At 43.8% G+C, this 14,652-nt stretch overlaps 1 protein-coding gene across 2 annotated transcripts in view; it reads left to right on the top strand.

Moving 5' to 3' along the window:
* The first annotated feature begins 2,740 nt into the window (after positions 1-2,740).
* The window catches only part of meis1b (Meis homeobox 1 b), an 88,548-nt gene continuing 76,636 nt past the window's right edge, over positions 2,741-14,652 (top strand). Inside the window, exons 1-6 of one of the 2 annotated variants that reach the window (XM_086121527.1) lie at positions 2,741-3,413; positions 4,411-4,631; positions 5,370-5,511; positions 5,623-5,673; positions 5,847-5,897; positions 8,139-8,285. In XM_086121527.1, coding sequence (XP_085977653.1) covers positions 3,402-3,413; positions 4,411-4,631; positions 5,370-5,511; positions 5,623-5,673; positions 5,847-5,897; positions 8,139-8,285 — 624 coding nt within the window. In that variant the 5' untranslated portion in view covers positions 2,741-3,401. The remainder of the gene's footprint in view (positions 3,414-4,410; positions 4,632-5,369; positions 5,512-5,622; positions 5,674-5,846; positions 5,898-8,138; positions 8,286-14,652) is intronic. The other variant, XM_086121528.1, reaches the window with a different exon arrangement.

Genomic DNA, 14,652 nt, shown 5'->3' with positions numbered 1-14,652 from the left:
AGGGGGAAAGTTTATACCTCTATTTTTTTGTTTTCCATTTTATTTAACTTTTGAGGTAAAGACTGAGAACTTTAGTTTGAGAGTCGGGGTGCATGTTTGCGGATCTCCAAACGTTTGACCTCACTTTGACTCCTTCCTGCGACCAGTTGGTCCTGCGGTATGTCAAAAATGCATGCAAAACTCGTCGAAAAAAAGTCATTTCATTTGACTTGCATTATTTTTTTAAAATAAAGGACACCCCCCCCCTCTCCTCTCAAAATAAAATCACACCTTAAACGCAACACAATTCTGACTTGCATTATTTGTCTTTCAAGCTGATTTTATTGAAGCCATTGCTGTCTCGTTGAAGCCCCTCAACGAGGCTGGAGAAAGTGGAGCTTGGCGTTTATATAGACGCTAATTGAAGCCACCTAATGACTTTCAAACGCCTTTGGCTTGACTTTACCGCCCGGCCAGCAGCTCATTGGACCCCCTTTTGTGTCCATGTCTAGCGAGACCTCCCCTACAATTCCAGTCCAAACACATTCGGTAAATTTCAACAAGTTAGTCGTACTTAATATGATTTAGAAAAAAAAAATCTAAATGGCGAATCATACTCACTCACCAGTTATTTCGAACCTTGGCAATTCGATTGGGCGTACAAGTCCATCGTGCGTCTTGGTCGGCTCCGAGAGGAGGACTGAAGGAAGAAGATGAAGAAGGAGCCCTAACACGCCTCTTCCCCGCGTCCCTCGTCGCCCCCGTGCCGGCCTTCCTCGCAGCCGTCGTCCCTCGCTGAATGTGACGGACGACTTTCAGCAGCCTGGAACGTACGCACCCGCCCCCACATTAATATTAGCATAACTATCATGATCAATAAATGCATATCTCTACGCTAAGTCCTATGATGACGTCACGCAGTGCACTACAGGAATGACATTTATTGCACTTTGCACCTTTTCTCATATATATATTATACAATATCAATAATGCATACGCTGGGGGGATATGACGTCACTGGTTAAAATCATGACTTTTTGCATTTTGCAGCTCTACGTGAATTTATATACTTGTAAAAATTATGACACCACTGTTTTAAAGTTCTGCCTACCAATCTATCGAGCTATCTGTCCACATAAAACACACTTCGCACACTACCTGCATATTTATTAATTTATATTCAGAATATTAATCCATATGATGGGAATTGTGAGGACAGAACTCGTCAAAAGCCTATCTTCATACAAAAATTACATTTATTGCGGTTTCCTTCTTTATATTAATAGGCTTGGAAAGCTGCTGAAGTCACGAGCGAGTGGAATCTGACTACATGCAGAAGTCACATTAATTGCATTTTATTACCTTAATGCAGGAAATATGACTTCACGATCACCTTGTCACTAAATATCGCCTACAAATTAGTTACATAAATGCAAATGAATTATGGCGTCATAGGTTAAAGTACGACCCAGTATATCACATTTATTCTATTTTACTTTCATGCTTACTACTTTATATGGAGTATCCTCAGAAATGTTAATTATGTCGTTCGAACGATCGATGTGCAGCATTTTAGCAGTCCACACATTTATTGTACACGCATTTATTGTTTTTTACCAGCTCAGTTCCAACTTAATACGCATATGAGGAATTGTGGTGACGTCACTTTGTATATATCAAGCACCATAACATGAAGTTATGGGTGTTATCGTCTTTTTGCATATGAGAATAACGTAATTATTTAGGCAATAAAGTGCAACTCAGTGACAACTGAAAGTATTTCGAATGCATTTGAAGACAAAAGAATACTGATTTGTAAGTATAAACAGATTAATTCAATGAGTTTGCGTGCAGTTTAATTGGGTGAATTGGGGTTAAAAAAAAGTGAAATCACATGGGACAATTCTTTTCAGTTGTGCATTTATTATCGTGCGTTTATTACAACCACACCCACTCCATCAAATTGACCATAAACAAGCGCCACAAAGTTGTAAATAAACTGAAAGTGTGGCCTGGTGATGACGATAATGATGTGCTTGCTTTTGCACCTTCTCGCCAATCACCTCGGACCAATCAATCAATCATTCCGCGGATCGATCGCTGAAGGCAGCCAATCCCAGCGCCTCCCTCCAACAGCCCCCATCTGGGGCCCGCTATCATTGGCCAGACCGCCTGGAATGGACTGACCGATTCGGCTCACCGGCAGGGGTGGAGGAGAGTGAGCCAGTTGGCAAACTACTTTCCAATTATGATTCAACTACAAATGAAGCCAACAAAACATCTTCTGTGAGGTATCTACACTCGATGGACTCATTTTTCAATTTTACAAGCCGCGAAACCTGACATGCAAAAACTTTGTAGCACCAGGCAACGAGAGCCCCCGAAACCGGCCAGACAGGACCAGTTAGATGGCAAGAATGTCACGCAATAACACATCACACAACGCATTATTTGCAACAATACAGGGATGATTTATGTTATTTAGCAGCGTTGAGTAGTGGCGATTGATTCGGCGTCCCTTGCGACGACATACGTGGCGAGGTTTTGCTAATTTTGGACGTAAATGAGCTCATCCGGGTGCATGAAAATGGCGAATTTTTCAATGGACTCTGGTTCCCCCCCCCCCCCCCCCCCCCCCCCAAGAGTGCGGACCACTTGCTGCAGCCCGTCTCCACTTGTTAAGGCCAGTAGTATTTCCGGGTTCGAATCCACACACACTAACGCGCACGCACAACGCCTTCTCATCCCCCCCATTTAAACACGCCACACGGCTCCTTTAAGAAAAGCCTCGAGCCGGAATGATGAGCCCTCCTCCTCCTCTTCACCCACCACCACCTCCTCCTCCTCCTTCTCCTCCTCTTGAGCTCTTCCACTCGTCTTTGCATAAGTAAATCAAGCCGCGGGAGAGCGGGCAGCCAGCAGCCGCCGAAGCCAGGAAGAGACGCTTCATTCCCGGCCGTGAGTGGGAGCGCCGAGCCGGTGTTAGATCCAGCGGACCAAAACCAGTGAAGGAACCCCGCCGACGAGCAAGCAACGCCGGACACACGGGGGGGTGGGGAGCCTAATACGAGCCATGAGAACCACCGGGTGTCTTTTAAGGCTTTGAATTTATTTTGTTTTTTGGGGGGGGGTTGGGGGGGGGGGGACTCGGAGCGAGAAGGAGATCCGAGGATCGTCTCTCCTCGGCCGGCTTCAACTTGGCCGGCACCGCGGTGACTGGCTGGAGGGGAGAAGACCCCCCAAAACCACAATCCCAAAGGATTTTTTTATTTATTTTGCATTATTTTTATGTTTGCTTTTTTAAATGTAACCCCACCTCCCTTCAATTTTTGTTTGGATTTGCTCATTTGCCGTGCAAGGCTGGCTTCCGAGTGGATTTAAGTGGGGGCTGGAATCACGAACGGCGGGCAGCGAGGAGGCTTATGGCTCAAAGGGTACGTACAACCAAGCAAGCAGCCAAACACGCGTGGACTTCATGAAAAAAGTTACTTTTAGTGTCTTTTTTTTTTTTTTTTTTTTGGTAGGGGGGGTAACAACATTACGCACGGACGACCTCGCTTTGCATTGCACCCCCACCCCTCCTCCCTACTCGCACACTCATCCATCTACACACTTCTTTCGTGGACGTGTTTTTGCAGATGACTTGTGACAGCACTGCGTGGATTCTGTTGGTGACAAATCTCAAATATTTTGTCTCGTGACTTGAGATGTCCACGCAACCCCCACCCCCGCCAACATCCTTCCACTAGCTCATAAAATGCACCGAAACGTACGATTAAAAAGTCATATTTCATCGCGAAATGACTACAAATATAATTTGATTGACGCTCTGTGTGCAAAAATCTGTCACGCTGATTTGCTTTTGCACCTGGTCGCCTGGAGGCTTGTTAGCCTTGTTTTCCAAATAACTTCCCAATCAACACTGGAAGACTTCGTTTAAAATGTTCGAAATAAAGCAACACTTTGTCCAAGGCAAGTGAAGATACTGTTCTTGCAAAAAAAAAAACATTTTAGTGGCAAAGGTGTGTACCTATTGCACTATTTTAAGACTTTAAAGCTTCGGGGAAAACTCTGCGAAAACAATTTATTGCTGGCGAGTTAATTGTGCAAATTCCTCGAGTCCAATCTTTGACGTCGCGGCATCAAACAAAAGCTACGTGTGAAAAAGTTGGATTTTAGGAATAGCCTGCTGCAGTTTGATTTTAAGCGGTTCCAAAAGTAACAGTCAGTGGTTTGAATTAAATCACTTGGCGTGTCAGCATCTTCGGCTCCAATACTTCCTTTTTTCTGTTTTAAAATGCTTAAAAAGTTGGTTTATTTCCTACGCTCGCTCCTTTTTTTTTTTTTAAATTGAGGTAAACGCTCCTTGATTAATAATTACATTTGTGAGTATAATCGTGCAATTCTCGTGTGTGTGTCGTTCCGGTGCAGTACGAAGACTTGCCCCACTACGGGATGGACGGGGTGGGCATCCCGACCACCATGTACGGAGATCCGCACGGCGCGCGCTCCATGCAGGCCGTGCACCTCAACCACGGGCCCCAGCTGCACTCGCACCAGTACCCGCACACGGCGCACACTAACACCATGCCCCCCAGCATGGGGTCGTCGGTGAATGACGCGCTCAAGAGGGACAAGGACGCCATTTACGGGTACGGGGCTCCGGAGGGATTTGGGTGAGGGACTTCCGAGAGGTTCGGCGGGGAGCTCGGCTTGCGTTGCCCGCGGACAAGTGAGGGCTTGGCGGGCTTGACTTGTTCGGCGTGTCGCTTAGTCGGGGTGGATTTCTGTGTCCATTTTTTTTCAACCGGACTGATTATATTTTACCATTTGGGATAATATACACTTTTATGCGTTGTTATAAAAGTATATTGCGCATTTAAATAATAATTTAAACCAAGTGGAAGTAATTACAGTCTTTTGCTAATTGAATTAATCGTAGCCCATTAAAAATGAAATCTGCGTTTCGTTCAGTCTGGTGCTGGCTGTTCATGCACTTTTTTTTAAATGTCTGTTTAGAATTTACGGAAAATGTATTTTTGTGACATAAAGTAACGGATTAAAATATATCTACCTAGTTTCCAACTTGTTAGCATTGCTCAACCTCACCCTATATGTTCTGTAGAAGAAATACACTTAAACGTGCATACAACGCGCAGAATTTGTGTTTCGCTTTGCAGCCTCCCTGCACGCATGAATGCATGCAGGCTCCCCACGGGAAAATCGCTGCAAAAATAAAACCATATATAAATACATATATAGGGGGAGGGGGGCACGGCTGCCCAAATCCAGCCTGCAGTCGTCTTGACCCCGGCGCTGACATTTGCTATTGTGTGCTCATACTCTCCAAATGTGTGTGTGTGTGCGTGTGCGTGTGTGTTACTGTGCAGACACCCCTTGTTCCCTCTGCTTGCACTGATTTTCGAGAAATGTGAATTAGCGACGTGCACCCCCAGAGAGCCCGGCGTGGCGGGAGGGGACGTGTGCTCGTCCGAGTCCTTCAACGAGGACATCGCCGTGTTTGCCAAACAGGTCAGCAAGCAGCCCCAAAGCACTAAAAATCAACTTAGGAGAAAATTCTTCGGGGAGGGGGCTCAATGTCTTTTAATGCCAGTGTTGATGGTATGTGATCTTGGTTTTTAGATTCGTGCAGAAAAACCTTTATTTTCATCAAATCCAGAATTGGATAATCTGGTAAGTCACTTCAAGTTGTTTTATTGTAACGTTTGTGTGTTGCACCTTTTGTAGCCTGCACTTTATATGACTAATATTAACCGCATGTGACGTCACTTCACCTGAAGTTTAGTTCAATGAAAAGGAGGCACTAATTGGCTTGATTTGTGTTTTTTTGTTTGTTGTTTTTGCAGATGATTCAAGCCATTCAAGTGTTACGGTTTCACCTGCTGGAGCTGGAAAAGGTAATAAAAGGAAATCTGATTCCAGTTCTCTTTCTCTCGCTTCCTAATTTGCATCACTGTATTTTTGCGAGTCGCTTATAATTAGCGTTCAAATCAATCAATCCACTTTTTATTCCCCCCTCCTCCGACCTCATCCTCTCCCGGTACGTGTTAATCAGCGTCGGCGGACAGGTTTTTTTCTTCAAGTCTTGCTATATTCTTGATTTGGGGTTGGGGGGTGGGGGGGGGGGCAGTCCAGGAGTGCTCGAAATCCGATCGTCACGCGGGGGTGGCTGCTGGTGGGATTTTTCACACGCGTGTTGAGTGCGTCGTGGCCCGTGTGAGCCCTCGTGTCACTGCCAATTTTCGGGGATATCTCCATCCTTGGGGGGGGGGGGGGTGAAATACAGTCATTTTGCACCGCCCTGGCCACCTCATTAGGTACACCTGCATGCACAGATCGAGCATCGTGCCGAGTTGTTCTTTGAGAGATATAATGATCATCATTTTGGCTGTTAGGTGCACAGAGGGTGTCAAAATATGAGAAAGACGTCATTCTTGCACACGTTGTCAACTCGGATTTATTGATTGCTATTCAGAAAAGACAGTGCAGGTGTGCAAAATAGTTTAACTGGAGATCAATATGATTGTGAATTGTAAAAGAAACCTGTTCTTGTATATGAGCTACTCCTCTTGTCGTATGCTGTTATGTTGTTATTTTTGGTTTGATAGACAGCAAAGCGAGTGTGAGAGCCATGACATTACAAGCACCCCTAAAACGTCACACCTAATTCATTGTCATGATCCCTTTTTTTTTTTTTAGCTCCCAAGATTGATATGTGTGCCAAATTGTTTGACCAATGATTGGTGTTATTTCGATGGATTAAAAAAGAAAAAAAAAGTTGCTTGACTATTATCTCCTTCCGTCATTGTGTTTCAAATGTTTGATTTGACAAATTTCTTGTGGCTTGTTTTATAGTGCGGGGGTGTCTGTTTGAGGGCTGCTCCTAAATAATTTGGTTGACACACTTTGTAAAGGTTGATCCTTTTTTTTTGCCTGAAATTTTGACCGGTGATTGGTTTTATCGTCCTGAATTTTAAAAAAGTAAAAAAGTTAAAAGAGTAGAATCTGCTCTCCATTTTGTGTTGCCTATATTTTATCAAGTCTCTTTTTTTTTTTTTTTTTGATGGTCTGTTGTTTGTCAGGCTGGTCCTAATATTTTGGCTTGCGGCACAAGTGCGAGAGAGGAGGTTAAAATGATGTTTTTGTCTTGGTGAATACAGTGCAAGTGTGCCCAGTATGGCAGTGATTTATTTTATTGTTACAAATGTTTTTCCCCCAAAAGTTGCATGAATGCAGTCGACTGTCCTTGTTGTGTAAGATTAACTTTTATGGGTAATTTCTTGCAGCTTGTTTTGTGGCTTGGAGGCAGTTTCGAATATTTTGGTTGAGACTCTGTGTGAAGTTTGATTGATTATTTATTTATATATATTTTTGAAGTGGTAGCTCATGACATGCCGCTTTGGGATACTTAATATTTTGGCATTTTGATCAGTAATTATTGTTATTTTTAATGATTTCTAAAAATGCTTGTTTCAAATCATCTGCTCTCATTTTTGGGTTTTTTATTTTTGTTAATGAGTAATTTCCTTCAGCTTATTTTGCGGTGCAGATGGGCATGATTTATTGATTTATTTATTTTTTCTCATGAGGTACAGTGTAGGTGTACCTAATATTTTGGCCTGTGATTGGTCCTACAGATTTTTAAAAATTTATTTTTAAGGGTGCTTAAATATGATCTAGCAAGCTTTTGAAATACGTATTTTTAAAATTCTAGCTTGTTTCATGTTCTGTAGTACTGATTCACGACACAAGAATGAATGTGTGAGTCGAAGCTTTTGCAATATGATGCAGGTGTGCCTAATCTTTTGACCGGCCGTATGGAGTATTTTTACGGATTTATGAAAAATGTTGTTTGAGTATAATATACTCTCATTATCGCGCTAGATTGATTTTTATGAGTCATTTCTTGTATTTTGTGGCATCGGGGTTGTTCCTATTGTTCCAAGTTTGTTTTTTTAGCTCATGAGACGCATTACGGGTGTGCCGAATCTTTGGACCAGTGATTGATATTTTATTTCACAATTTTAAAAGAATGCCCCTTGACTTGAACATATTCTCCATTTTTGAGTCAGATTGAATTTTGCCCCAATTTCCCACCTAAAAAGTGCATCTGATTGCTGTTGGTTTGCCCCACGCAGGTGCACGAGCTGTGCGACAACTTCTGCCACCGCTACATCAGCTGCTTAAAGGGCAAGATGCCCATCGACCTCGTCATAGACGACCGCGAGGGGGGCTCCAAGTCGGACAGCGAGGAGATCACCCGTTCCTCCGTGGCCCTCGACCAGGTACATACACACACACACAAATGATCCCCCCTCGCCACCCCCATTTCCTCCAATCATCCCCTCCATCGGAATGAGACATTTTCTGCATAAATGCTCTCATTGGCTCATTAAGACTTGACCCGCTTTCCTGTCCATTTGAATTTGCGGGGGCCTTTTCCCCACCCTCCACCTACCCCTCACGCTGGCCTCGCTCAAGCCCAGCAGAGCGCGTCCGGCGGCGGGGCGCAAGGCCGAGGCGCTCTCCCCGGTCTTGCTTCTGCTTTGGTCCCTCCACTTTTTTTTTTATTTTTTTTTTCCCTTGGTCGTCCTGCTCCTCCTCCAGTCCGTGCACGCTTCATTAGGCGTCTTGTCAGTGTTTCTCCTCAAACATGAGTGCACATTGCTTATCGAGAGACCACCACCACCACCCCCCCCCTAACTCTCCCCACCACATCACAGCTGCTTTTGTGGATTGCGGTGCAATAAGCAAAGGTGGGGAAAGTACTTACACTTAAGTAGAGGATAGCTAATGATAACTGAAAAAAAAAATACACTTTTTCTTTCTTGACATGACCAAACATAAAATGTAATGAATAACACCCCCCCCCCCCCCCAAAAAAAAAGCACAGTGATTTGTTTTTTGGAGCGGTTGCGTCATTTTAATACAGAAAGTAGCATTTTATTGTTTAAAAACATAATGAAAGAGAATGTCAAGACATAATTACTATACTCACTGTAGTGTTTGTGTTTTGGATGTGTGCCCTTAAGGGGCGTGGCCTAGTGAGCGACATCAGGAACTGTGCTATTAGTGTTTGTGTGAGTGTCTGGGAGTGAGTTGTGGCCTACAGCAGCTCCGAGGGAGTGCATTTGTTCTTTCAACTGGTTGTCTTATTCAATTATTGGCAGCGGCGGCTCTCCTTGCCCACATGTGATGGCATTACACAATTTCTTTTTTTCCACTTGACTCAAACGACGGCGTATATGGAGCGTGCTCATAAAGACGAGAGAAAAAGCAGTTCTCTTTTTTTTTTTTTTGAGGGAGTCAAAGTAAAAAGTTGCACAAATAAATATTCATCTTCGACGCCTGAAATATTGACTTAAGTGCGGTAACGAAGTACTGGATTTGTCGTTTCCCACCACTGAGAATCCAGTAAGTGTGCATTTCCTTTTTTGCGCGCAGGTCCTTTTCGTTATGTTGCCACTCCGGGGATGACCGTGCTTGTGTGTGTGTGTGTGTGTGTGTGTGTGTATGCTCATGATCCATATGCTGGCTGTGGAAATCTAGTGGGATACAGGTCATATTTTGCTTTTGTGCACGGCGCAAAGGTGCTTGCAAGTGAATGAAATTAACGGCGCATGCGACATGAAAAAAAAGTCACCAAGCTAAATAATTTAAATCTGCGCGGCGTCCATATGGGTGAGTGGCTGGGAGAGGCTGGATGGCAGGGCTGGGAGCAAAGGCGAAGGGGAGGGAGGAATAGGGGGTGGGGTATTCTTTGTGTGTGGTGTGTGTGTGTGTGTGTGCGTGTGAGTGTGATTATGGAAATGTGGATCAGCCGGCAAAGATAACACGGCGGCTTTTTAATCCAGAAAAAGAATGAAATAACACACTCGTAAGTGTCTCTTTGAGGGGGCTTCGTGTATCCTCTGGAGAGTTTCCTTTTTTTTTTTTTTGTCCAAAGTGGTCCTTTCTTCTAGAGATGGCGCAGGTCAGTCGGAGCAACCCCGCTGTTGTGGTGCGGGTCGGATTGACCCGTTTCAAAAGTAGTTTTTTTAGGTATGGAAGTTCAACATGGACATTGCACCTTATAATTAGTTCATTTGACATTTTTCCCTGCAAGGTTTATAGTCTCTCCCTTTCTGATCATCAAACAGGCCCTGGGTCAAATTGACCCAGGAACATTATTGCTGTTCTAGAAAAAGAAACTTGACATGAGAGTGAAAGACTCCTCAGGTTTTAAAGGTATATTAAGACGATGATGAAGTGACCAACCATCCTCAACTCAACTCAAATGTATTTGTAGAGCACTTTCAAACATCGCTAGTATGACAAAAACGTTCATGGGTCAGTCTGACCCGCTTCCTTGTTTAACTGTCTAAAAAAATGTGACATTTCAGTTCCCTTTTTAGTGTATTGTGTCACTGTCATTTCAATATATTGAATACTGTATGCAAATAATAAAAAAAGATTAACAAAAATCATTTACCTGGGTCAATTTGACCCTTAAAACAAGAAGAGGGTATTTAAAGACACTTGTTCTGTGTTCCAAGGGACTCTCTGATGCAGATATGAATCCATTTTGTTACTTTGTTCCTTTGGTTAAAATGCTTATGGGTCAAATTGACCCACTGCATGTTTAACACAAAATGTCTGCTCCTCTTTAGCCGCTTGTGTAGTTAATTCACCCTTAATATTCAAAAATATATTTAAAAAAAAATGTCAAATACAATACTATTAATAAGGGTCAATCTGACCCAAAACATAATCAGACAAATAAAGACCACTTGGGTGTATGACGAAATTTGTTTTGCGCAGATCTTTATATAATAACTTGTAGAATTTAAAAAACAACTTTCTGACTTGCAAAGTTCTGTAAATTTTTATTTTGTGCTCGACGGTATTTTTGCGTGACATCTTATCCGCACTGGTGACATCCTTAACGAATTGGCCTTGTGTGAATGGATTCGTGTGTGTGTGTGCACGCGCCCGCATTATCTTGCCCCCCCCCGCCCCTCCCTCCCACATATGTATTTTTAATATATACCCCCAGGCATAAAGTTGAAGAGCAAGAGCGGCCGGCAAATTTGCACAAAAGCAGCAATGTTAACAAGAAGGCACATTTATTCATAAAGCAATTTATTCCGGTGCGAGGCGAGTGTAGCAGAGAAAAGAAAATGTCAGGGAGAGAGAGAGAGAGAAAAAAGACTTTGAATTTATTCAACATTTTCTTTTTTTTTTTTTTTTTTTTTTTTGGAAGGCTTGACAGTGTTCAGGAATTATGCGTCCGCCGTGCATGTGTCACGGCGCTAATATTCGGAATATTTAAGCTGTGTTGTTCTGAGCCTGCCTGAGCAGGCCGGCGTGCAGAGGTGAAAAAGTCAGAGGAGGCTGGTGAATGCCACCAAGCCAGTTTGCTACGTATGTGTGTCGACAAGTGTGTGTGTGTGTGTGTGTGTGTGTGTGTGTGTGTTGAGACTGGCCTGATAAATGCAGCACCCCCTCAGGTGCTGTGTTGAGTGGAGCGACTGCTTAGCACCGGTCGGACTGAGTTAACCCTTTCCGCGCCGCCGTTCCTTCTTCTATCTGGAGGGGATTCCTAACACATCCGCGTCCACTTGCACACTCTCGCAAATCCTCGCCAATTCCAAGTAAGGGGGGGGAGGCTTGAAAAGGCTCGGATTGTCATGCGCTAGCATTTTTAAAAAAATGTGCACGTAGAATTTAATTGTGCTTTTTTACAACCCGGACATGAGAAGAAGGTTGACTTACTGTCGAGGGTTGCCGCAACTTTCGTGCTGGTTTTTCATCTCCCAGTGCTACACTCAAAAACACAACTTGTATTTTTTTTTTTTTGGGGGGGGGCGCTAAAACTGTTATTTAACCCTTTGAGGGACAGCGGTCATTACAGTGGACAGCTTCTCATGTTATCTGGTTACAGGGGTTATGAAAGGGTTAAACTGCAACAACTTGAAAATATCACTTTGTGACATTGATGGCAACCGTGTTAGTTAGCACAACAAAACAAGCAAGTGGTTTGCTCCAAAACAATTTTACTAAGTTGTTTTGACTTCGAGCTTGAAGTTGGGGAACCAGAACAAGGGACAATATGGTACGTAAAGTCCCATTTCTTGGTTGAAAATGCAGGAGAACCAATATATACATGAGAGTAACGTGAAATATTTTGTTGGCTGGCATTTTAAGAAGCTGGAGAAAGTGAAATTTGGCATGTAGAAGAGGTTTGGAATAAATTTTCCTATGATAATGACTTAGTCACAGCTAATGTGAAATGTTAAAATCAAATTTTTCGGTTCTAAATTGATGCACTGTGCTCCAAATTGTCAATCGTTTCTTTGCTGATGCCTAAAATGCATGTTTATATCCCTTTAAATGTCTTCCACTGTTCCATTAACGATCATCATCAACCAAAGCCTTGACTATAGATGCATATACATGCAATTGAGGTGCTGGGAAAAGTTGCAAATCTACCTTGAAAGCACTCAACAATTGTAACGTGTCAACTTCTACTTCGACCAACAGCGTGGCGACCAATTATCGACAGTCAACGGTTATTCTTCAAGGTGTTTCTGGCTTGAAACAGCCTACGGTTAAATGATCATTTGAATCCATTCTGCAGCTTGGAAAAGTCTCCTGAAGTGCCTGAACCCTGACCTAAAAGCAGACGACTCGCGGTTTGTATGCAGAAAGTCGCCTCCGGTGCCCTTAATTGTGCATGCAGAGGGTGGGGGGAGGAGGGGAAAGGGAGGCGCGGTGAGGGTGGTGGAAGCGGCTAACGAAGTGGGAGAGGGTAGCTAATGACGCTAAGGACTCTCTGGGTGTCTGGAGAGTCTCCCCACTTCATCAAGTGGGACTGGAAATAATTGGAACTTCCCTTTCAAAATATTCCCACCCCAGTTCATTGAAGAGCCAGGAGGTATTTTGATTACGCTTGTTTTTGTCGAATGTAACGTGACCCCCTTCCTACTTTCAGGATGTGGTTTGAGTCCTAGGTTAGCCGTTAGCTTAGCCCAAGGACTGCCAGCGGTTGATGTGCTGGTTTATGTTGGTGCTGGTGTCCATTTCAAATCATGTAGAAGTTACCAAATATGGTTCCTTGGTATTTAAAGGGTCAGAATCTAGATTTCAACAAACTGTGCTGGGGCGCACCAGATTTTCAGTGTTTGTACAAAATAAAAGATTTGTTGTTCATTTATTTTGGGTAGGACTTTAATCCGACATCTTGATTCTGGTTGTTGTTGGCATCATCTTTGAAATTGTGGTGTGCGCACCACTCCATAGTGTCTGTTTCCGCTTGTGTAAGCCCCCCTTGTTATATATTTTGGTCATTGATAACAGCTTTAAAACTGAACATGATGCCTTGAATATAAAATATATACATATATATTTTTGTAGTTAAAAAAGTCATTTATTTATTTTTCCAAGATTTGATTTATATTTTGTGAAAACTGTGAAACCAAACAAATGTGTAATCCTCTCATCGAATTATGACATAAACACATCGAATTGATGGATGAAATCGAAGATTAAAGTATAATAATTTGTGTAGCATTAAAAATTCAGACAAAACTTTAATTAACGTTCTGATTTATTCCACATGACAATTTGAATGTTGGAACAGATTTTAGCAAGGATCACGGAAGTTGACACATGTCCACAAGATAGGATGTGATGGACCGGATCTGGCCCTCGGGCCTTGAGTTTAACACCTATGTTTTCAAGTGTTTTCTCAAATACTTATTTGGGTGTATCAATTTTATTTTAAGTTAGGTTCGGTTTAAAACCAAACATGCTGCCGTTATTGGTGTGTGTGGTGTACGGGGGTGGGCAACTCTGTGGGGGTGCGCCCCAGGAACTGTTGCTTTAGCACTATCGGGCTATCTTTCGGCAACAATTGGCTGTGCAGTTACGCAATGCATCTTTCCAGGTCAGCAGTGTTGGTTTAGGTAACGCCGCTGGTCAAAGGGTGAGCCACCCCGACCCCCCTCCCATCCCAACACACCCCCTGAGTCGAAAGGGGGAGAGGAAGGGAGGTGCGTCATCCACCACCATTTTCCTAATCGGGTCGGCCTTGCTATTGCTAATCTATTAGCTTGCCCCTGCCAGAGTCTCATGCGGACTTCTTTTTGTGCGCCTCAAACGGCTCCTCTCAAAGCAAACTTCTGAGTCGCGGCAGGAGGCGGTATGCTGTGGTCCTGGTGCGGGGGGGGGGGGGGGTTGTCTGTAATGGCGACTTTTGTGGCGGCATAAAGGGGTGGTTTGACCCCCCCCCCCCCCCCCCCCCCCCCCCATCCTAACCCTCCCTCTGCCTTTCGGGGTGGCAGATTCAACAAGTGTCACAAAGGAGAGGCGACCACGTGACTTGTGTGCGTCTTAGCCCGCTGGAATAGCAAGTAGGTTCATTCATAGGAGGGGGTCCTCTTAGTCACCCCCCCACCCTCCGAAAAAAATGCAAAAGACCATTTTGTATCCCCAAAGTTATGATGGCTGACATGTGGCCATGTTTGAAGTTGGCGCAAACAATAACGTGGCTTGTGTGTACTTAGCTAATGGAACCCCCCCCCCCCCCCCCCCCACACACACAACCTCTTTCCACACTCCCCAAACTAACCCCCTGCTGGCCTCTCACAATGGCCGCTGTGGCTATCGTGC

Source organism: Hippocampus guttulatus, chromosome 10 (genome assembly GCF_054856545.1).
Source record: "Hippocampus guttulatus isolate MCC_2025c chromosome 10, RoL_Hgut_1.0, whole genome shotgun sequence".
NCBI classification, from domain to species: Eukaryota; Metazoa; Chordata; class Actinopteri; order Syngnathiformes; family Syngnathidae; genus Hippocampus; species Hippocampus guttulatus.
This window is presented reverse-complemented; position numbering and strand designations above follow the sequence as displayed.